Genomic DNA, 23,489 nt, shown 5'->3' on the forward strand with positions numbered 1-23,489 from the left:
ATGAGCTGAAGGAATTCATACTTGCTATGTCTCATGATATGGCCCAAATAGGCTGATTTCCTCTTTTTTATTATGTCGAGGAGTTCTCGGTCCTTGTTCATTTGGTTTAGAACTCGTTCATTCGAGACACGGTCAGTCCATGGTATTCTCAGCATTCTGCGATATACCCACATCTCAAATGCTTCCAACTTATTCATTGCGCTTACTTTGAGTGTCCACGACTCAACCCCTTAGAGAAGTGTGGAAAGTACGTAGCACTTGACGAAGTTGTCTTTTATATGGATGTTGAGACGTTTATCGCACAGTAGGTTCCGCAATTTTAGGAAGTTTGATTTAGCCATCTCAATTCGAGCTCTGATCTCAATGTCTGGGTTTAGGTCTTCACTAATCCAACTGCCCAAATATCTAAACTTTGAGACTCTTGCTATTGGTGTCCCTCCTACGACTACCTCCGTTGTCTGTCTTGCATCTCTATTTATCACCATGACTTTTGTTTTGTTTGAATTTATCCTGAGACCCATTGAGTCGCCCACCGAGGACAGTCTATCAAGAAGTCTTTGCAGGCCCTCAGTGGTGTCTGCAATAATAACGGTATCATCATATCTCATGTTGTTAATCAGCCTGCCATTCACTTTTATGCCGTCTTCTGATCCCTCAAGCGCATTTCGAAATATTAGTTCGGAGTACATATTGAAGAGCAAAGGGCTCAATACGCATCCTTGCCTAACTCCACGCTTGATAGGTATTGCTGTTGTTTCAGTGTCCTGTAGTTTTACTGTCGCTACTTGTTGCTCGTATAGCTTTTGGATAATTTTCAGGTCTTGGGTATCCAGGCCTCTTCTTTCAAGGATGCTCAGCAATTCCCTGTGGTTGACGCAGTCGAATGCCTTCGTGTAGTCTATGAAGCATAGGTGTACCTCCTTTCGTTGATCTCTGCACTTCTGCAAAAGCACCGATAGCGCAAACAGGGCTTCTCTCGTCTCCAGTCCCTCGCGAAATCCCATTTGCTGTTCACTTATGTCTAGCTCACATTTTCTTCGGATTGCCATAGAAGATTACCAATAACGACTATTGCAGGGAATGCGGAGAGGACGAAGAAACCATAGAGCACCTGCTATGCCACTGTCCGGCACTGGAATACCGACGCAGAAAGGTCGCAGGCCTAAAAAAGCCACCTCAAAAATCTAATCAAAATGTATAGATATAAATGGTTAGAAGAACAAATAAGTATCTCTAGAGTAAGTTAAGGTGTGTAATTTTCTGTTACAATACCAAATATTCCAACCTACAGTTTATATCTTTAAAGATATATTTGATTTGTTTATATTACTGCTTATTCCTGTACAGAAACTTCTGAGTAATAATAAATTCATCTCTTAGAGTTACATTTCTGCATAAAATTATACGGTACGACAGGTAAACGTAGCAAATATATGCATTAATAAATACTTAGACCTCTAAATGTGGATACGTGTACAAAAACTTCTCGAGAACTGATTAAAATGACAAAATATTTTACATAAAACATTTTGAATATTTAACAAACTTCCCGAATCCCACATTAGTTAATTACAAAATTATATGTTTTATATCCTATTTAGTTTTGAAACTTTTTAGTATATTAATGCTGGGAACTGATTGAGGTTCTCAATATGTATCTAAGATGGCTAACAACAATAACCAGCAACTGATACAATGGGTGAAATGGCTTACCATTCTTGGTGGGGTATGGGAAAAACCTATTTCGAAAAACGAAATTTATAACAAACTTTACTACATTTTCGCTGTGTTCAGCAAAGTTCTGTATGCCTGCTTCTGGTTATCCTTAGTATCTGAACTGATCCGCTTGATCATATACAAGTACGACATTAAGTTTATCATTGCCAGTTTGGGAGTGGTGGTCAACGCTACCAAAATGCAAGTGAAATTGATCATTTTCTGGAAAAATAAATTCGTAGCTATGTTGGACGAGGTAGTGAACAAAGAAACTGAAATTTGGGAATGCGATGATGATGATATCAAAGAAAAATATTCAAAGAAAGTTAAAACCTGTAGATTTTTTATGATTGCTCAGTTTTTGGGAACTTTAATGCCTGTTACTACAATAAATCTTTCGGGTGAGTAATTTGGGAGTCTATTAATTCGAATTTGAGCGAAATCTGAGTGTTTAAATTAGTGGTTCATGAATTTGAGCCAAGCCGTACCATCCCTTTTTTCGAAGTAAACTAAGAAATTTTTGTAGTTTCGTTGTGGATAAAGCAAGAACCTTAATTTTTAGTGACTGGCTATAATGACAATACACTATCAAATAATTATACCTTATCATTTATGAATTATTGCTAGTAAAAGTTCTTTAACTTTGATAGAGACACACTCACCGACCATCAAAATTCTAAGGTTCTTCTACTACTACTAGTAGGTACATTTTAAGGCAAACAAATTATCAGTGAAAAAGTCAAAATCCGTGCAGTAGGAATTGGCAAACACCAGCATTCTGTTAACTGGTGAATTGGCAGCACTATTTGTGTGAGAAAGTGTCTTCTTGAAAAGGGAGGTGAATCTTAAATTTTTTGTTGGAACATTAAATGAAATCATAGACAAGAGATAAGGTGAATCGATTTGAGAATTTATTATTTTGTATAATACTGCTACATCAGTAATTATTCTACGATGTTCTAAAGTTAATATATTAAATCGGTTGCACATAGATATATAAGAGTCGTTAATATTATTTTTATATCCCAAATAATTTAACAAATCTTTTTTGTATCTGCTCTGGCCTATTTATATAAATATGGTACATTGGATTCCACACTGAGGATGCAAAGTTCAACTGACTGTATAAACGAAGTCTAGTCGCTGCCGGCAACTGACTAAACGACACGAAGTTGCAAGAATGAGTTTTGATTGCTGTGGTTTCAACTTTTTTAGTCATTCTCTATTTTTCTTTAATTTTTACTGTTTTTTAAGAACAAAGAAGTTTAATAAGTAGAATTATGGTGCCGCACATTTGCCAAGTCATTATAATTACAAACAACATTACGTACAAAACTACATGATTTTCGGATAAATTTACAGGCACACAACTTTGATATCTTGTTTATTACAGAGTCATGGTTAAATGACTCAATTTTTGATCGGGAGTTGTTGGATATAAGGAATTACGACATGTTCCGTAGAGATCGTCAAACATCCATGTCGAAGAAGTCAGATGGAGGTGGTGTATTTATTGCAACTGCAACTTATCTCCAAGATACATTGGTACCGGAGTTTCAAAGCGAGGCGGAGGATGTATGGATATATTTTAAAGTGACAGAAGTGGTTGGAGTGTATTTGTGTTGCGTATACCTGCCCCCAGGAGAGGACGATGCAAGAAATAGTTTTATTTCTAAACTGAACTGGATTGCTGAGCGATTAGGTAAAGACAATAAAGTTATCATTTGTCGAGACTTCATTTGTTCCGCATGGAACTGGGTCTCCCAAGAGTGTGAAAATTATTTAACTGCTATTAATATAGATGTAAATTCGGCTAACGTAATAGATATATTTTCGTTTTGCGGTATGATGCAATTCAACCACGTAAGAAACGTTTCTGGTAGAACTTTGGATCTAATTTTATGTAACAATTCAGAAACTGTTGATATGCTATCACACTGTTCGTCACCTCTTGTTACTGAGGATCATCATCATCCGGCAGTAGAATTTCTCCTTCAATTGAAACACACAAAAACTATTCTTCTTCCTAGTTGCAAATTTTTCAATTTTCATAAAGCTAATTATTATGATATTAATAGAGCACTATCAGAGGTACAATGGGATAATATGCTATTTAGTAATAACATAGAAATTAATTTGTCAAGATTCAATATCATTTTAAAAGAATTAATAGCGCATTATGTACCAATGGGCTATCGCAATCGTAATTATCCCGTTTATTTCACCGCTTCAACTATAAAGGTAATTAAAGAAAAAAATAAATTTCACAAAAAGTGGAAAATTTATAAAAATTTACAAGATTTTAATACATTTAAATTGCTCAGAAGCCGCTCTAAAAGACTTATATTGGAGGATTATAATAATTACTTAAATTATATTGAAGGAGAGCGATTCCAAACAACTGTAAAAAATTCTGGCACTTTGTTTCGGCTAAAAGCGGCAGCACTACCATTCCGATGGATATGAAATATAAAACTCAGAGGGCAAGTGATAATCAGTGCATTAGCAATCTTTTTGCGGAATATTTCCAGAGTGTATTTCAACCTCATTTAAATAGTTCGGCTTTGGTTTCTGTCACACTCGGGCATGCGGGTTTGAATTGTCTGCATATAGATGAAAGCGAAGTATCGGAAGTTCTCGGGAAACTCGATCCCAAAAAGAGGCCCGGATGTGATGATATTCCATCAATTTTTGTTAGAAACTGCACTAGAGGTCTATGTGCTCCTCTTACTAAGCTGTTTAATCAATCGCTTACTACAGGCATCTTTCCTGCTGAATGGAAGCATGCCTTGGTCATACCTATCCTTAAATCGGGCGACAAGAAAAACGTAGAAAATTATAGAGGTATTTCTAAACTTTGTATATTTGCTAAAATCTTTGAAAAAGTTGTCTATAAATATCTATTTTTCTTAGTAAAAAATATTTTAAATCCCGAGCAACATGGTTTTTTTTCTAGGAGGTCTACAGACACAAACCTTATCAGCTATGCACAATTTATATGAGTAGCATGGATGATCGTGTACAGGTGGACTCTGTTTACACTGACTTCAGTAAGGCTTTTGACAAGGTCGATCATAATATTTTGTTAGGAAAATTGGCGGGAGTCGGTGTGGATGGAGTCATGCTTGACTGGTTTCGATCGTATTTATCGGGCCGGTCTCAGTGGGTGTCAGTGGCTGAGAGTCTATCATTCCCGTATGAGTCTACATCGGGAGTTCCACAGGGAAGTCACCTGGGTCCGTTATTATTTATTATCTATTGTAAACAATAGATCTTGTATTTTCAAATAAAACACTGGATTTCCCTCATAACTTCTTTATTACATTTTAGTACTTAGGATTACGACACAAACATGGGTATCGTGCGAGCGCACGGTACCGACTGACTGCTGCGGACGCCTCACTCCCAATCTTATCTCCCGTAACATTCTATCGCCTCTGTCATAAAAACCATGCATTATGAATAATACAATCTGACATAATACATAAACCATAATTTGTTAATCATAACAATACACTATATAAACAAGGTACTCATAAAATCATAACACTCGGCCATCCTACTTTCCGGTCGTCCTCGACTTCCCTCCTTTATTGCTTCTGAAAAGATAAATAAAAAAAATAAAAAAAAAGAAAAAAAAATATCTATTTTTAAGTTTCTATGCTCGCATTAGAGCTTTACTTATTTTTAAGTTTTTATGCTCGCATTAGAGCTTTATTTATTTTTAAGTTTTTTGCTCGCATTAGAGCTTTACTTATTTTTAAGTTCTTATGCTCGCATTAGAGCTTTATTTGTTTTTAAGTTTTTATGCTCGCATTAGAGCTTTACTTATTTTTAAGTTTTTATGCTCGCATTAGAGCTTTACTTATTTTTAAGTTTTTATGCTCGCATTAGAGCTTTATTTATTTTTAAGTTTTTATGCTCGCATTAGAGCTTTATTTATTTTTAAGTTTTTATGCTCGCATTAGAGCTTTACTTATTTTTAAGTTTTTATGCTCGCATTAGAGCTTTATTTGTTTTTAAGTTTTTATGCTCGCATTAGAGCTTTATTTATTTTTAAGTTTTTATGCTCACATTAGAGATTTACTTATTTTTAAGTTTTTTTATGGTCGCATTAGAGCTTTTACTTATTTTTAAGTTTTATGCTCGCATTAGAGCTTTACTTATTTTAAGTTTTTTATGCTCGCATTAGAGCTTTATTTGTTTTAAGTTTCATGCTCGCATTAGAGCTTTACTTATTTTTAAGTTTTTATGCTCGCATTAGAGCTTTACTTATTTTTTAAGTTTTTATGCTCGCATTAGAGCTTTATTTATTTTTAAGTTTTTATGCTCGCATTAGAGCTTTACTTATTTTTAAGTTTTTATGCTCGCATTAGAGCTTTATTTATTTTTAAGTTTTTTATGCTCGCTTTAGAGCTTTATTTATTTTAAGTTTTTATGCTCGCATTAGAGCTTTATTTGTTTTTAAGTTTTTATGCTCGCATTAGAGCTTTATTTATTTTAAGTTTATATGCTCACATTAGAGCTTTACTTATTTTTAAGTTTTTATGCTCGCATTAGAGCTTTACTTATTTTTAAGTTTTTATGCTCGCTTTAGAGCTTTATTTATTTTTAAGTTTTTATGCTCGCATTAGAGCTCTACTTATTTTTAAATTTTTATGCTCGCATTAGAGCTTTATTTATTTTTAAGTTTTTATGCTCGCATTAGAGCTTTACTTATTTTTAAGTTTTTATGCTCGCATTAGAGCTCTACTTACTTTTAGGTTTTATGCTCGCATTAGAGCTCTACTTATTTTTAGGTTTTATGCTCGCATTAGAGCTCTACTTATTTTTAGGTTTTATGCTCGTATTAGAGCTCTACTTATTTTTAGGTTTTATGCTCGCATTAGAGCTCTACTTATTTTTAGGTTTAATTTTAATTTATTTTTGTTTTGTTTTAGGTTTAAATCAGTAATACCTTCGTTGTGTTTTATATTCAAAAATAAATCTCATAAGGTCATCTTAACAAAGACCAGAATCTAATCCTTAATTAATATTAAGAGTAAATTGTAACTTTAAAAGAACGTTCGTTCATCCTGACCTTACTAGCATCGCTGCAAATCGATGTCCCTTTTTATGGTTCTAAGGAATTGAATGTTGAAACATACAAAACTTTATATCTACTTAATAATTGTTCGCCTTAAGTGAATCCATAAAGTCAAAGAGTTTTTTATATTGGACGTTAGATTTCTTTTTTTTAATATTAGACGTCACATTATGGCAGATACTGTATTTTGTAGTACCCCAATTGTCAGAATTAATTATTTATTACAAACTCATTTGATCTTTGATTATTGCATAGATTTCATTTAGTTTTTGACTGAAAATTTTATTTACTATGGAACTGTATTTTTTTTATTATTTAGAAATATTTATCTGCTAAAAGCTTTCATAAACTGATTTATTTTTCTTTTACTTCTGTTTGCAGTTTTAAATCACACTTCTCCAAATATGAGAATTAAATTCACCTTGCTTTTCATACAGTAACCAACCAAGTATATTTTCAATCGATTCATATTTTGACCCTATTTTAATAAAAATAAGTATTAATGAATAATATTCCAATTATTTTTAATACTAAAGATATTTCGTTTTTATTTTTAATTATTTTTTTTTATTTACTATTTCTACTGAAAAGTTTAGATTCAATTAGACCACCAATCAGAACCCAGTTGAAGAGGATCGGGCCAGCTCATAATCCCCTGCAACCAACGATCCTCAATGATCATTATCAAAGCCAAACATTAATTAATTAATATGGGTTGCAGCATTGTAACCCTGTGCTTTTACTGATACGTGTTACTAAAAGTATAAGAACATTTAGTTCTAATTTTTTATACCTTCCTGTAAAATTTAAAATTAATTAAAACTGAAACTTTTGTTAAAACTGGAGATGTTTTTTTTATACAGTCTTAAATATTAAATATCAATTTACTAATAATAGTCAACTTCATGAAAGACTGGTATGGTTTTTCATAATTCCTTGTACGAAATATAGTGTTAGTTGTATGCAGTAATTTGTTTGTAACAGGTTTTTTTTACCAAAGTTATTTTTTTTACCAAAGAACTTTAGTTTTTATCAATATGCTTCGAACATTTTATTAAACTATCGCAGTTGTCTTTAAAACAAAATATAGAAATATTAGAAATATTGATGATATTCTGATCCTCTTTGTTTAGCAAGTACTTAGTCATATTTAATTCTTGGTATTTTTAATTAAAAAGAAAATTTTATCCTGTAAACATACAGGGTGCAATTTGAGTGTTTTTGCTTGAACTCTGTTGTGGTTAAATAGGAAATGATATTTACTCAATTGTTTTTAATAAGAAATTATTGAGTTTTGATAAACTATATACAGCAGTCAAATTTGCAACATTCCATGAAAGCTGGAGGCAATGAAATAGATATCTGTACCTAACTGCTATTCATAAGTAATAAACATAAATTATTATTTTGTTTTTTTCTGATACTTTAGTGTTGATGAACACTACAGATTGGAAATTATATTTTAATTTAATTAAATTCGATTTTTTTAAATGCATTAAAAATTTTGTTAAATAAATAGTACAGAGTGAATAATGGTGTGATGACTTGAAAGGATACATATGATGGTTGAAATCAAGTTCCAACTATATAAGTAGTAGGTAGTTGCTCAATTTGTTTCTATATAAAAGAAACAGATACTTCATATTCTTCTAAACTTCATATTATAAATCGCTCAGCAAACTTATCATCTGTAAATGACTCTACTCGGCTGTGCTACCAAAAGAGACACCTTGCTCTCTCTAGGGTTCTCAAAGAGGGTTCTAGAATCTTGATAATATCTCCCAATTCATTTATAATTTTATAATTCATGAAGCACTTTAAATATGTCTTACATGTCACTAAAACAGATTTCAATAAAAGAGATTAGCGAATAAATCATGGAACAAAATAATAATCATTCAAAAAGTGAAATCATATACTGTTTCCAAAGAGAACATTCAGAATAAATATTTTTTTTAGGAAGTAGAATGTTGTGGGGACATTGCGTTCAATGCTAATTTATTTTATTTTTGTTGCAAAACAGTCTGATTTCTTATATTGATAAACTTTATTTTTTTTTAATTGCTATTGTCTGAAGTTACAGCTTTTGGTATTTCAAACTTCCTATTTCTTTTTATTTATTTATTTTTTTTTGAGGCCGAACAAAAGTAATTATTTAAACTTTTTATTCCTCCGACACTCTATCTTCTGGTAAAATCCTGAAGGGCTTTACTAAAACCATAACATAAAATATAATCAACACAACACGAAATTAATTAAATGGTTTCTTTTAAACTCCTCTGTATAAATTGTTAAATATACAAAACAATTTTTTTGTGCATACCAATTTCTTTTTACAAATCCAAACAAATATTATTGTGTTGTGTAAAAAACTCTGTGTGTTTATCGACCTGTGTACGAACATTTTCTGTTATCAATTATCACCATATATTTTTTTTTTTTTTTGAAACATATTGTGTAACTCCTTTTATTTCTATTAACAGACTATTTTCCAAGACCGTCCTGAAAATAATAATTAGTCCTTAATTATTTTAAAAAGAACGTTATATCTTTATAAGAAACAGAGAAATAATTTTTGAATCATAAACTTTATTAAAACAATAATTATTTTTAGACTATATCGGTCTATAATGTTTGTAGAGATTTATTTTTGCGATTATTTGTTCACAGTGTAAATTTAAACCTTGGTGATATTTTAAACCTTCATATTGTTTAATTTTATTCACTAGAAATGAATAGCCTTTACAAAATCAATTTAAATAATTTAGACATTAAACATTTGATTTTGCTTGTATCAAATTTGCAAAGAGATTATGCAAAAGATGCTTGTTTTTAATTTTAGTTAAAACATTTTTTTGTTATACAGGCTGCCCTATATTGATATCACTATCATTAATTGATCTGAACCTTTTATTTTATTTGATTCTTTTACAAATTCAATTTATTGGAATATTAATTTCAATAACGTCTTTAAAATCATAAACAAGCAACTAAAAATTTTATATTCGTAACTATGAAACATAAATTAACAATTAATTGATATCTGTGTACTTATCTTATTCGAATGTATCCTCTGAAGCTATATTTTCTCACTGCTTTAGTGTTTATGTCAACATGGTCAATCAAAAGACTTATTTTAGCAAACATGACTTGCAGTTTGCACCTTGCACATCGTAACAGCCTTGTCTTTTCCCATTTTTGAAGTAGGAGTGGATAAGCCAATTTCCAAATGTTCCTGTATGTATCCTTTTTATTCACTAACACTGCTGGACTTGTTGCTTTATGGCTTTATGTCCTTTTCCAGCAACTTAACTTATGGATTCACACACAACATGGCATATTGGCACTTTTTAAACTCTTGTGGTACTTCTAGTAGTTCTATCCCGCTTCTGATTGTAAACAATAGATCTTGTATTTTCAAATAAAACACTGGATTTCCCTCATAACTTCTTTATTACATTTTAGTACTTAGGATTACGACACAAACATGGGTATCGTGCGAGCGCACGGTACCGACTGACTGCTGCGGACGCCTCACTCCCAATCTTATCTCCCGTAACATTCTATCGCCTGTCATAAAAATCATGCATTATGAATAATACAATCTGACATAATACATAAACCATAATTTGTTAATCATAACAATACACTATATAAACAAGGTACTCATAAAAATCATAACACTATGTTAATGATCAAAATAAAAACACTAAATCACCACAATACACCAAAACACTTTTACTTTTACACTGGACGCGCGTTTCGCTAACCATGTTAGCATCATCAGCAGATGATTATAAACTATTAGTTTATAATCCTCCATCTGCAGCAGATGATTATAAACTATTAGTTTATAATCCTCCATCTGATGATGCAAAGTAAAGTGTTTTGGTGTATTGTGGTGATTTAGTGTTTTTATTTTGCTGTTTAACACCAAAGGTTCCAACCCTCAACTGTAATCTATGTTAATGATATAAAAAACTGTTTTCATTTTTCCAACTATTTGTTATATGCGGACGACTTAAATTTTTTTATGAAAATTCGTTAACATCAATGATGCGCTTTTATTTCAGTCTGAATTGGACAATTTTAAGAATTACTGTTCGAAAAATAATCTATTTCTAAATCCGGAAAAATGTTTCATGATCTCATTCAGTCGTAATCACAATAAGTTAGTGTATAACTATAGCTTAGGTGACATTGATTTACTTCGAAAACAAGGAGCACGAGATCTAGGTGTATTCTTTGATGAGAAAATGATTTTTAGCGAGCATATTGAGGCTATTGTTTCTAAAGCATTTAGAACGCTGGGATTTATACACAGGCAGGCTAGACAATTCACCAGCAATAAAGCTTTGCTCTCTTTATATTATACGTATGTATACAGTCAGTTGAACTTTGCATCCTCAGTGTGGAATCCAATGTACCATATTTATATAAATAGGCTAGAGCAGGTACAAAAAAGATTTGTTAAATATTTGGGATATAAAAATAATATTAACGACTCTTATATATCTATGTGCAACCGATTTAATATATTAACTTTAGAACATCGTAGAATAATTACTGATATAGCAGTATTATACAAAATAATAAATTCTCAAATCGATTCACCTTATCTCTTGTCTATGATTTCATTTAATGTTCCAACAAAAAATTTAAGATTCAACTCCCTTTTCAAGAAGACATTTTCTCACACAAATAGTGCTGCCAATTCACCAGTTAACAGAATGCTGGAGTTTGCCAATTCCTACTGCACGGATTTTGATTTTTTTTCTGATAATTTGTTAGCCTTAAAATGTAAATTAAAACGACAATTTGTGAGTGTATAGCCATGTCCAGATATTATACTCCTGAACAGTAAATTTATATTTATAAGTTAATTCCGTTTTTCTATGGTTTAATATCTATAATTTAATTGTTTACTTTTAATATATAATTATTGTATTCCTTATCGCGATTCCTTTGCTTGTTATTTCATAGTGTTTTCATTTCATATTTTTTTGCTTAAATCTTAAACATATTGGTGTTGATATTGACTTAGTTTGTGTATATATATATAGAAAAAATTGTAATTTTAAGAAAAATAGTATTATAATTTTAAAATTGGTTATTACTATTGTTATTGGTATTTAGTTATTATATGTAAGCTGTGGACACTAATTTTGGGACTTGTCCTGTTTGTGTTCCGACTAGAAATAAATAAAATAAATAAATAAATAATTATTATACTGGACTGGCAAAGGTTAGTCTTGGGTCGAGATTTCCGTATGTAAGAAGAGTACAATGCGTTTATAATGTACTGAACAAAGACAGAACAGTAAACACGTTGCCAAACGTATGAAATAAACCTAGAAACTATAAGCTATGAACATTGCTAAGTTGTCGCAGTCAATCGGTTCACCCAATCAGTAACTCTGTCAGTTCTTAAAGTTCTAGGGAAAGGCGTACATCATGCGTTCAGCTTCACAATTTAATTACGTTTCGTGATACTTTATTTGTTTATTTATTAACGAGTCGTAATTTTCCTTATAGCTTGAAAATTTTTAAGTGCCAGTTAGAAACATTTTGGGTAAAAATAAGTGTAATTGAGTTGGTGTTCGATAGTGGTCGCACTATTAGAACTCTGAATTCCAAAATCCATATATCGAAATCTATTAGAAATAATTGATTGTAGTTTTTCAAAAACTTTCTTCGTAGACAGTATGTAAAAATCTTCATAAATAAAAAAGTTGCACTAAAAGTAAATGGATGAGTTGTTTAAAATTTTAGAACGGAAAAAAACAACATTATTGAATTTTTCTTATGTAAACATATTGTAAATGATCCCATCTTCAAAATAAAAAAAGCTTCAATATCTAAAGTGGTTCTTAAGTTATGGCGTGAAATGTGTTAAAAAGTTGAGTTTTTAAATTATCGCGATTACTGACCTTTTCTCGTTATAAAAAAATGCACACCCTATCGATATTCTTATAATTCCATTTCAGATGCTCAGAAACATATCTAATGATTTTGTCTAGTTACCTTTTCGAAAAAAGTCTTAAAAAAGTGGTTTGCGATTGTGATTTTACTTTATTTGATAGGGAAAGGGATACCGGCAACAACGCAACAGCATACCGTCGCATTTCTCTCACTCCGACTTAATAAGATCCGTATGCGATTTACTTCCACACTCGTATGTAAATACCGATCCAAAAGCAACAGTTCCCAGCACGGTATAGAGGTATTCTTTGACCAACTTCGAATTGATGGTTACTGAGTTGATCGCTCTGAAGGCTGCTTAACTATCAGATAAGATGGATATTTCTTGTTTCCGATAGTTTTTTTTTCTTCCTATCTAAGATAATTTGTACGCATCTTTCTAGAGCGTACATTTCTGCCTGTAGGATGGTGGTGTACCCATGGTCTTGTGGCCATTTTTGTAAATGCTTTTGCAATACCATAGAAGGGTTCTGGACCTCCCTAACTAAATCTTTTAAGATTTTCTGCAAAATTCTAATTTTTAGTAAATTTAACGTATTATTCAATATTGGGTATATTTTTTAGGCGCATATGAAAACAGCAAGTTAATTCAATACAACAGACTTAACAATGCTTCGTTGGAAACGCATTTTATGTACCAAATATGGTTTCCAGTCAATAAGTTGGATAATCTGGTACCCTACTACTCCGTGATGTTAATGTTTACGTGGAGCGGTTTTGTCTACAGTTGCATCACCCATATGTTGTTTGTTACACTTCTGATATACTGTGGTGTACAATTGGAGGTTCTGCAAGTGAAGATGAGCAAAATTACATCCAGCAGTGATAATAGCGAAGAAAATAGAAAGTTGTTGTGGAAGAAGTTGATTGTTGAGCATCAGTATATTATTGAGTATGTTGGGATATGTTGAAATATTATTTTTATAGAATATAAATGATGAATATATAAATATAACCCAAACTTATGCTTTCTTAAATTGGATACCCTGTATATTATTTCTTTATTTATAATAAAATCAGATTAACTTACATTTAACTTATTTTAGGTTTATAGAAACTCTAAATAATAGAGCTATGGGTATTGTTCTAATGGAGTTCATTTTGAGTTCTTTGGATGTAGCTTCTGTAGCCACGAATGCCACAAAAGTAAGTTGTATATTACAAGAATTTGATTATACTGTGCAAAAGCTGTGTGTTCTTTATTTGAGGCTTGACGCATTTCAGTTCATTTTAAAAATTCCGGCTGCAGCGCTCAATACGGCAGAAACTAGAAGTGCCGTGTATAGGCTTGGTGTATTCTCCGCCAGTGCTGCCACCGCCGGAGAATCAGTTACTCACTTGTTTCGTCGAACTGCTTGAATCCATTTTTGCAATTGATCAAATCGGTGTAAAAAATTATCAAGCTGTAAAATGTTGTTTCGGGAGAGTTGAATATCCGGGTACGTTGAGTTATTGAATGTTATTGCACCCAACAACGCCCTCATTCAACCTCATTACGCTCTCCTTTACGCGTTAACATTTTTTAGGCAATTTTATTAACATTTGAAATTGTCACAACACAACAAGACTCCTAGTTCGAATTCTTTTCACTCATTTTTTACTACCCGAAACAGCGTTACATCACACAAACCTCGTACCTGAGTGTTTTATAGTCTCAATAACTGCACTAGCAAAAAACTTAAATACTTAAATATTATGACAAAACCCTGATTTTAATATTATTTTAATGCGATCGACATGACGGCGCCGGCGCGGCGGCGGCGGCGTGAACTATATATTGATAATTTCTGATTTCTGTCGTAGAGTGCGCTGCGGTCGGCACCAAGCCTATAGCAAAATTCTATTTCGAACTTTTATTTTTAATATAAATTAACAGTATTCTGAACATAATAAGTATGCTTGGCTTTAATTTACGATTGTTAATTTTTTTTTATTTTCAGTCGAAAGCAAATGAATCCTTTTGGTTATTGTGCTTTTTTGCCTTGCTATCCTATCAAATTTTTGCTCTGGCTTGGAACGCAAATGAGATAAAAGAGCAGGTAATTTGTCAGTGTTTTTATCAAAGAACCCTTTAATTTTTCTTCAAGAGAAAATTGTTTTCCATTTGTTAATATTGCTTTTTCAATTTTTAAACTAAAAACTTAGTCAATTTATACAAAAATACATTTTTAGAGCGTTGCCATAGCCGATCATCTTTACAATAGCGAATGGTACATGCTAGAGAAGAAAGAATGTCAAGTGATGCAGATAATTCTCATAAGGGCTCAAAAACCCTTGGTTATAACTATAGGACCTTTTGGACCAATGACCACGCAATCAGCTTTGTTGGTACGAATACAATTTTCACAGCATCACAAGACGGTTATTATTACGTAATACCGTATGATCGAAAAAAAAAGGCGACCCGTTGGCTAAGAAATGACGACCGATGACATTTCTCATATAAATTTACATATAAAATGACAGCGATCTTCATTTCGTAGCCATCGTTGACGCTGTTTTTTTTCGATCATACAGTATTTATAGATGCTGAGATACTTAGTATTGTAAATAAAAACATTAAAATGAAGGGTAGTAGGTATGGGGCCACTTGAGCCCAAGGTCAACCCCCATTTTCTCCCTAAATTTAGGGAAATTTTCCCGTCCATAGCGGCCCACCCTATGTAAATCTTATAACATGGGTTATATGTAATTTCCCTAAATCTTCTGATTTTTAGATTTGGCAACGTCGCATTTCATTATACATCCGGCAACGCTAGGTTTCTTTCGAGAAACCCGACAGCGGTCGGTGGCAATGCTACTAGGAAAGAAGCTGGCATCTCCTGATTTTGCGGAGTCAGATATTGATATGGACACATTATTTTTTTTTATTGAGGGTGCTAGTATTTACACAGAAAATACATTATGAAGGGCTGCTGTTGCCATATATTGGTATTAGTTGATATTAGCAAAGAATATTATTGTTTGACTTTAGTTAGTTAGGGATAGTATGTCTATATATTAGAGAACAACGGCATACGGTCGAGTCGGCCTACAAATACGTAAACGTTTATGTACGCATGCGCATTTCTTATATTTTTATTTTTTTTACACGTAAAAGATTCTTTTACGTCTACGTATACGATGCCAGCAGCAGCCGACTCGACCGTATGCCATTGTTCTCTATTCTGCATTTTTTTATTAATATTCTGTTGTTACACTGCAATAATACTTGTTATTTTGGATGTAGGAAAATTATTTTTAATGTGTTTAAGCAAAGACTGGTTTAATAAATAATAATAACAGTAATAATTTGTTATACCTATTAACAACAAAATTTGAAATCATTTAATATAAACATTTTTTTTAAGTAGTAGCAAAATATAAACAACAAATTTGATGTCAAAATTATTTATATTAGATCCTATTTAAAAATAATATAGTCTCTCAATTTTTTGTGGCAACGTTGGTTTATTAAATAATAATAATTACAGAACTAATTTGTTATATTAACAACAAATTTTAAAATCATGAAATATAAACATTTATTAATTTTCTAAGCGTGCAGTGTAATGCAAGGAAAATATAAATAAAAATTAGAAATCAAAATTATTTATATTCGGTACTTTATATTACTATTTAATAATAATAATATTTACTTTTACTGGTATTTACTTACTAAAAAATAAATGAAATATTTCTTCGCAAAAAACTACATGTAAGAGAATTAGCATAAACAAAATACAAACATCGTTAACTTTTTTTTAAATTGGCACGTGTAAAACTTTTAATTTAATTTTCTCACCCCATAGTCTGAGTTCGATAACCATTTACTTAACCACATTAATTAATATAATTATTAAGTTCAACTAATTCATATTATTAAAACATCTAAAATACAAATATGTATTTTTAAAATTAATTGTAAGTTCATCTCATCTCTCTTAAAAATTGCTACTTCTCAAAATTTCCCATTAAAAAATAGACCATATACCATATAAAATTAAATAATTGAAAGATCGGGCTACGGAAAATCACACAAACTTTCGGAAAAATTTTGACCACCTGCACACGCACACAATCGTCAATTAAAAAAACTACTATTTTAGTATTTTAAATATTTTAATAAACGCAAAAATAGCACAGTATTTATAAGGCGAAGTTATAAAAATTTGGAAGAACTAATAATGCACTGACGCACACAAAAATCAAACGAATACTAAATTTCATTTATCAAAAACATTCGATAGTCGTGGCTCAACGATAACCATTTAGTCGCACGGCGAGGTTGTCACATATGCTTTAGTATACAAATGAATGAATGATTTTATTCGAATAAAACCATTCGATAGTTGAAATCATTCATTATTATCGATAGTCTAATTCATTCGATAGTTCCCATAGCTAATTTACATATAAAATGACAGCGATCTTCATTTCGTAGCCATCGTTGACGCTGTTTTTTCGAATCATACAGTATTTATAGATGCTGAGATACTTAGTATTGTAAATAGAAAACATTAAAATGAAGGATATTCCTTAATTAATGGTAACATTTAAGAGGGTTATTCTTGGAATAAAAGCCCATTCAAGCAAATAATAATCTATTCTAAGAAATAAAACTTCGGTCGTCGTCTCGGCGCACTCAGTGATAAGGTGTTCTGGTGTTTCCCCATTTTCCCCACAGAATCTGCATTTGCCGTTGTTTCTCAGCTTCAGCCTACTGAGGTGTTTCTTGAGGAGACAGTGTCCTGTTAGAAACCCCGTGACAATCCTAAGATTGTTTTTACTTAAATCAAGGAAAACCTTTGAGGATTTTTCTCGGTCGTAAGTTCTGAGGAACTTTTTTCGAGTGTCTTAGACCATTGGAGGGACACCACATTCCAACATACGGATGGAGTCTTCCAGATTCTTCAGTTCCGCTTTTCAGGTGGTTCCCGTTTGGAAAACAGAACGGTTCTGGTCCAGTTAGTGGAGTGTTCGCTCCTTTCCTAGCTAGATCATTTGCTTTTTCATTGCCTTCTATCCCTTGGTGAGCAGGCACCCAGAGTAGGAGGACTTTATTTTCTTTGCCTAATTTGTTGAGCTTCTCTAGGCATTCTTTGACCAACTTCGAATTTATGGAGTTGATCGCGTTAAGTGCTGCTTGACTATCGGATAGGATGACAATTTCTTGTTTTCGATAGTTCCTATCTAAGATAAATTGTACGCATATTTCGATAGCGTAAATTTCTGCCTGAAAGATACTGCGGTAGGTGCCTATTGGTTCGGAGTATTTAGTTTTCGGTCCAAATACTCCTATCCCTGTCCCTGCTTTGTTTTTGGAAGCATCAGTATACCACGTGATGGTATGGTTTTTTATATGCTGAGTAAGCGTTTCTTTCTTCCAATCCTTTCTATTACTCAATACTACAGTGAGGTGTTTCTCAAAGTTGTAAGTTCTTGGTATGTCATCCACTGGGAGAAGTGGAATTTTCTTTTTGAGGGTGTTCCAAGCCCCTGACCTGAAAATTCTCCCAGTACTGTTTCCGTCAATGACCATTCTAATCATTGTCGCATTGGCATAACTACCGACGACAATGTGTTAGGTCTAGAATGACCTCCATTGCTGCTGTTGGATATGTTCTCATGGCACCTGTGATGCAGATACATGCCAGTCTCTAGTATCTGTACTTTGCCCAGGTTTTGCCATGTTGTACGTTGCTCTAGTTTTGCATACCAAGCAACTGCTTCATAAGTTCATCCGTTGATACATCGCTCTGATCGATGTAACGATTTCCACAAAACAGTCACCGTAACACAGATTTTTAGCCTTTTGATTATGAAGAAAATTGTATAGAAATGAATGAAGATTTTGAAAATAATTCTGATTTTTTTTTTAAAATCAATGGCGTACCATTTTTTCTCCCAAAATATTCAATATAAAATTAAATTTGTACTGGTTGAAATAAATAAAATTGTTTTCAACGTCACAAAAGTATTAATTTTTGCGACATGATTGAAAATATAAAAAAGTCATTTTAACGCCTAGGCAGAAAAGTAAAGCACTTTTACGCCTAAGCACAAAAGTACGAAAGTATATTATTAATTATGATTATTAATGTTATTAAACTGATATAAAGTGTCAAATTCAACGAGCCCGCCGTAACCATTTCTCGATATATAATTACTTACAAGGTATTACTTTTAAATCTTCTCATATTATTTGGCAACGTTCGAATTTGTTTAAAAAATTATTTGTGACGTTTGAAAAAAATAGCATGTTCTATTCGAAGTAAAAATTATATTTTATGACCCGCCTGTATTGTCAAATGTACAGCTCGTCACAAAAAGTATACCTAAACTTTTACTCCTAATAATTAAAAAAGGCATTTTGACATATAAATGACGTGTTAAAATTTTTTCCTTGGAATTTATATTTTCTTATACTCCCGTATTTTGTTTTCAGATGTTCAAAGCCGCCTATTCTTACATCAGTATCATGAGCTAAATATTATGCAATATCTAAATAAAGTTTCAACAATTTTTTGTTGCTAGGACAAAACTTTGGCTTTAGACAGTTAATAATAAATATTTCCAAAGCAAATTATTACAGATTTTTTTTTATTTACTTTACTTCCTATACGTATTTACTTTTGATTGACTGAGAAAAAAAACTCTCACTGTTAACAATAATAATATTAGAATGATGTTTTGAGAAATTAATTTAAGTCAGTTACCAAAGGTAATAATCAAAGATATTTAAACTCAAGAGATACAATTGTTTACCTTTCTCCTTCATCAGCCATTATTCTATCCTTATTTTCCCATCTCTCTTACACCGAAAACATTTGCCAGATTTACCTGTATATTGGTATTAGTATTCGATTAAATACCACAACCAATTATTAAGTAATAAATAATTTCGTTATATTTTTGTAATATATCAACTACATTAATTTGCTAACGTCAATTTTTTCATTTAATGCTTAACTGCTTTAGTATTTTAAATTTTATAATGGAATAAAATATCATGGTCGTGTTTCTTTTAATAATAAAAAGCAGCTTGGCAACGTCAGTTTTAGAAATATGCCGGCGTAGTACAACGTATTTCGAGGATGAATGGAAAATCCTAGATTCTCCTTTTTTGCGATGTTGCTATGCCGCCGATCAAGCTCCATATTGTTTATTGGCAGTATTATGGTATTTTTGCGTTATTTTGTGGACTTCTGTGGACATTATTTTGAAAATATGGTGCATTCATGTATTGTTTACAAGAGAGTGTATCATTTAAATCCAAATTTAACTTTTCACCGGTAAATACAAATAAGTAGGGTTAGGTATATTACTATATCCTATTCTCTGTAGACATAAAAAATAGCAGATCTCTAAATTATATTTTTAGGTTTATTTTTTAAATCATATATTTATTATGTTTTTTAAATTATATATTTATTAATTAAATTATTTGTAGGAAAAAGGTACATGGTACATACTAATTACCAATAAGTTAATAACAATTTCTGTTTCCCTTTTAAGAAAGGGTATTGAATGTTAAAAATTAATTTTAAGTTCTATAAACCGCCTGTAATTTATAAACAAGATCTATTTTCGAAAAATCGTACTTTCTTATAAGAATAAATCTAATCTAGGTACCTACTTGGGTTTGACAAACCATTACCTACCTTTTGTGAACATTTTATTGGGGTGTACCAAAGATGGAATTTTGCGGCCTTACTTTTTTTGTTGCCGTTACAATTTTATACGGCTATTGTTTTAAATTTTGGTTGCTATAATGTAAATTTATTGTGTTGTATAATGTAAATCTTTTGACATACGTATAATTAATGTGGTTATTACATGAATTTTATGACTTTCTTACATTTTATTGTATTGAAATTCTTTGCACATGCATTTTTTATTATTTATAAGCAATATGAATTTTCCTTTGCAAACAAGAGAAAAAAACTAAATATTTTTTTAAACTAAGAACCGTTTACTAAACAATCACCATTTTATTTTATTTATGATTTTGTAAAATTATCGCTAGACTTTTCTGATGACTGTGTATTATAATATCAAATAATTTTGTTTAGATATGCACATACCGTATGATCGAATAAAAACGGCGTCCAGTTGGCTTGGAAATGACGATCGAAGGTATTTCCTATATAAATTTACATATAAAATGAGAGCGATCTTCATTTCATAGCCATCGCTGACGCCGTTTTTATTCGATCATACGGTATAATATACATCTTATATTTTCAGTTCTGATTTACTGTGTTTGAAACATCCCTAAAATGAAAGTTAAGGTAAATAAATGTTGAATTTTCTTACTCCTTATTCCCTCATTAATGAACAATTGTGAACTAATAAAAATTATAAGGCACATTTTAAATTTTATTCAATGTTTTTTATTGTAGTTGTAAAATTTATATATAAAATATTGTGTTATTAGGTTAAAATAACTGTTTTATTTTGTTATTGCTAATAGAGGGAATCTCATTTGCCGGAGACGAACAAGGTTTGGAACAAGATATTGAAACTGCATTTACTAATACACCTAAAACTTGATATTTTATTTAATAAAATAAAATAAAAAACGCTTATTAATTTTTTAATCGTTATTCTTATGTGAAAAGCCATCTTATAATAAAAAAATATGCCGGTTTTTATTTTATTTCGCTATCCTCCCTCAACTTATTTTTTTTACAATGCGACAAATATGTAAGATGTAAGTTTTATTATTATTTTATTTTAATTTATTAAACAATTATTTTAATTTCCTTAAAATACTGTCGGTCGATCGGCACGCCACTGGAAATTGACCTCAAACGTCTATGTACACAACTACATTGTTGCCATCGAGCAGATACCCCTATTTCCTTCTCTATCCATTCTCTCTTGCACTCGTTGATTTTCGCAAACCAATGTGTGATGAAGCTTTAGAGCGTTTTATGAATGGATCATTGTATCTCCCGAGTTTAAATATCTCTGGTAATAATTAAGGTAGTATCAGACACATCTACTTTTGTTGCGCAATTTTTTTGCATCCGCTGCAAAAGTTGCATACAGTGTTCATACACCAGCAGAAAGTAGCCCAAAACGTGCAGTTTTATGCAGCAGCTGCCTAAAAAAGGTGCAGGTCGACACTACATGCTTTTTATATGTTCACACCAAAGTGCTACTTTTCCAACATATTTTGGTAGCCGCAGCCTTGGAGGGGCAACATTCAACAGTACACCACCCGCAGCTCAATGTATCGTGTGTGTAGGTACGTTTTGGGAGACGGTTGCGTTTTTTTTTAAATCGATGACGAGGCAGCGGCAAATTTATATGTATGTGACTTTGGCGGCGAAACAAAAGCGGCGACAAAAAAAAAACAAGAGTATGGGTCAGGGAATGGATAAGAAAGCGCGAACAGTTGGGTGGCATTCAATAATTTACTTATTGAATTGCATGCTCAAGACGAGTGGCACTGTGATAGAATGGACTTTTTACGTTCCATAAACACTCCCTTGCTTCTACCTCTTCTATTAAACATTTAACTTGTTCTCTGTTCCAAATGGCTTGTTTTGACTGCGACGACATCGCAATTTGTCGGTTAATTCTTTACTAAATACCTATATATAAATCCTGGAGTTAACTGAAACAAGCGTATACATTTCGGGCATACCAACAGAATACTGCACTGATGTCCGCAACAAAAGTTTCAACTAATTAGTAATCTTTTGCTGCACTTTGCTACCTTCCTCAACAACTGTTCACACACGGCTATTTCTTAAACTGCGCGCAACAAAAAAGTAGCATACGCAACCAAGCTGCGATCGCAACATTGCAGGTTGTCTAGGTATTCACACTTACAGCAGATCAAGTTGCGCAGTTTTTTAATGTGCTGCGCAACAAAAGTAGCTATATCTGATACTACCTTTAGACTTCAATGGTAGGTAATTATTTTCTCAAAATTAACGTGAAACGATATGAAAAAGTTGTTTCACGTTCAGCCTTGACATTCATCGATATAGATAAAAACTTATATTTAACATAAAAATTCATGAAAGAAAAAGATAATCTAAATCAGTAGCACTACTATAACATATGTATGTAGATTAACACTAACACATGCGATTATCGCTATTTATGACGTAAACAATCTGTAATATTTGAACGCGATACCAAAGTTTACAGAACTCTACGCGATACCATTCATTACAGATTATATCTGACCTTCTTGCCTTGACTGGTTGGATTGTAAATGGAAAAAACAATATCGTGGTCCAATAAACCCAGAGAAATAAGTAAAAATAGAGTGTTCCTAACATAAGCAATAAATGGTATTTAATTCAGTTAATTATAAGCTAAAATGGTCCAACAATTCACCTGCGCACACGCGGCAAAATGCTATGTTTAGCTTGACAAAAATCGAAATTACAAATATTTTTTTTCGTATCTTAATCCACTCACTGTCGTTCTTATAAAATCTGTAGACCTAATTTTAAATGTTATAATTTTTTTCCGAGCAACTATAACGGTGCAAGCGCTACCGAAAGTTGATGGAGTCCGCACTTTCTGGGAAGAGCGTTAGCCTTGCACAAACATGGAACGCAAAAGAATGCCATTTACACCCAGCACAGCCATTTGAAAATTAATTATCATTATGGACAATATAGCTACAAACATGTAGTACAATTAAATAACATCAATATAATAAATTTAAAGGGTCAACTTTCGTTTAGCTGAAATC

General features: G+C 31.9%; 1 protein-coding gene and 1 long non-coding RNA gene across 2 annotated transcripts; both read left to right on the plus strand.

Moving 5' to 3' along the window:
- Positions 1–2,085: 2,085 nt before the first annotated feature.
- LOC115877819 (odorant receptor 67c-like) lies at positions 2,086–19,343 on the plus strand. The gene is made up of 6 exons (XM_030894148.1): positions 2,086–2,117; positions 13,349–13,676; positions 13,831–13,930; positions 14,725–14,823; positions 14,957–15,112; positions 19,212–19,343. The coding sequence occupies exons 1-6, from the start codon at positions 2,090–2,092 to the stop codon at positions 19,251–19,253; spliced, it is 753 nt and encodes a 250-aa protein (XP_030750008.1). The 5' UTR covers positions 2,086–2,089; the 3' UTR covers positions 19,254–19,343.
- LOC115877820 lies at positions 6,447–7,722 on the plus strand. The gene is made up of 2 exons (XR_004049407.1): positions 6,447–6,479; positions 6,657–7,722. It is a non-coding gene; the product is annotated as an uncharacterized LOC115877820 (long non-coding RNA).
- Positions 19,344–23,489: the final 4,146 nt, after the last annotated feature.

This window comes from Sitophilus oryzae, unplaced genomic scaffold (genome assembly GCF_002938485.1).
Source record: "Sitophilus oryzae breed Bouriz unplaced genomic scaffold, Soryzae_2.0 scaffold_1499_pilon_pilon, whole genome shotgun sequence".
Classification (NCBI taxonomy): domain Eukaryota; kingdom Metazoa; phylum Arthropoda; class Insecta; order Coleoptera; family Curculionidae; genus Sitophilus; species Sitophilus oryzae.

What these genes read in the sequence shown, in the direction of transcription:
- LOC115877819 (XM_030894148.1), top strand. Translation starts at nt 2,090, where the DNA reads ATGCCTGTTACTACAATAAATCTTTCGG. An exon ending in TAGCCACGAATGCCACAAAA is followed by an intron (nt 13,931 to 14,724) that starts GTAAGTTGTATA and finishes TTTTATTTTCAG; the next exon opens with TCGAAAGCAAATGAATCCTT. An exon ending in CCACGCAATCAGCTTTGTTG is followed by an intron (nt 15,113 to 19,211) that starts GTACGAATACAA and finishes TTTTGTTTTCAG; the next exon opens with ATGTTCAAAGCCGCCTATTC.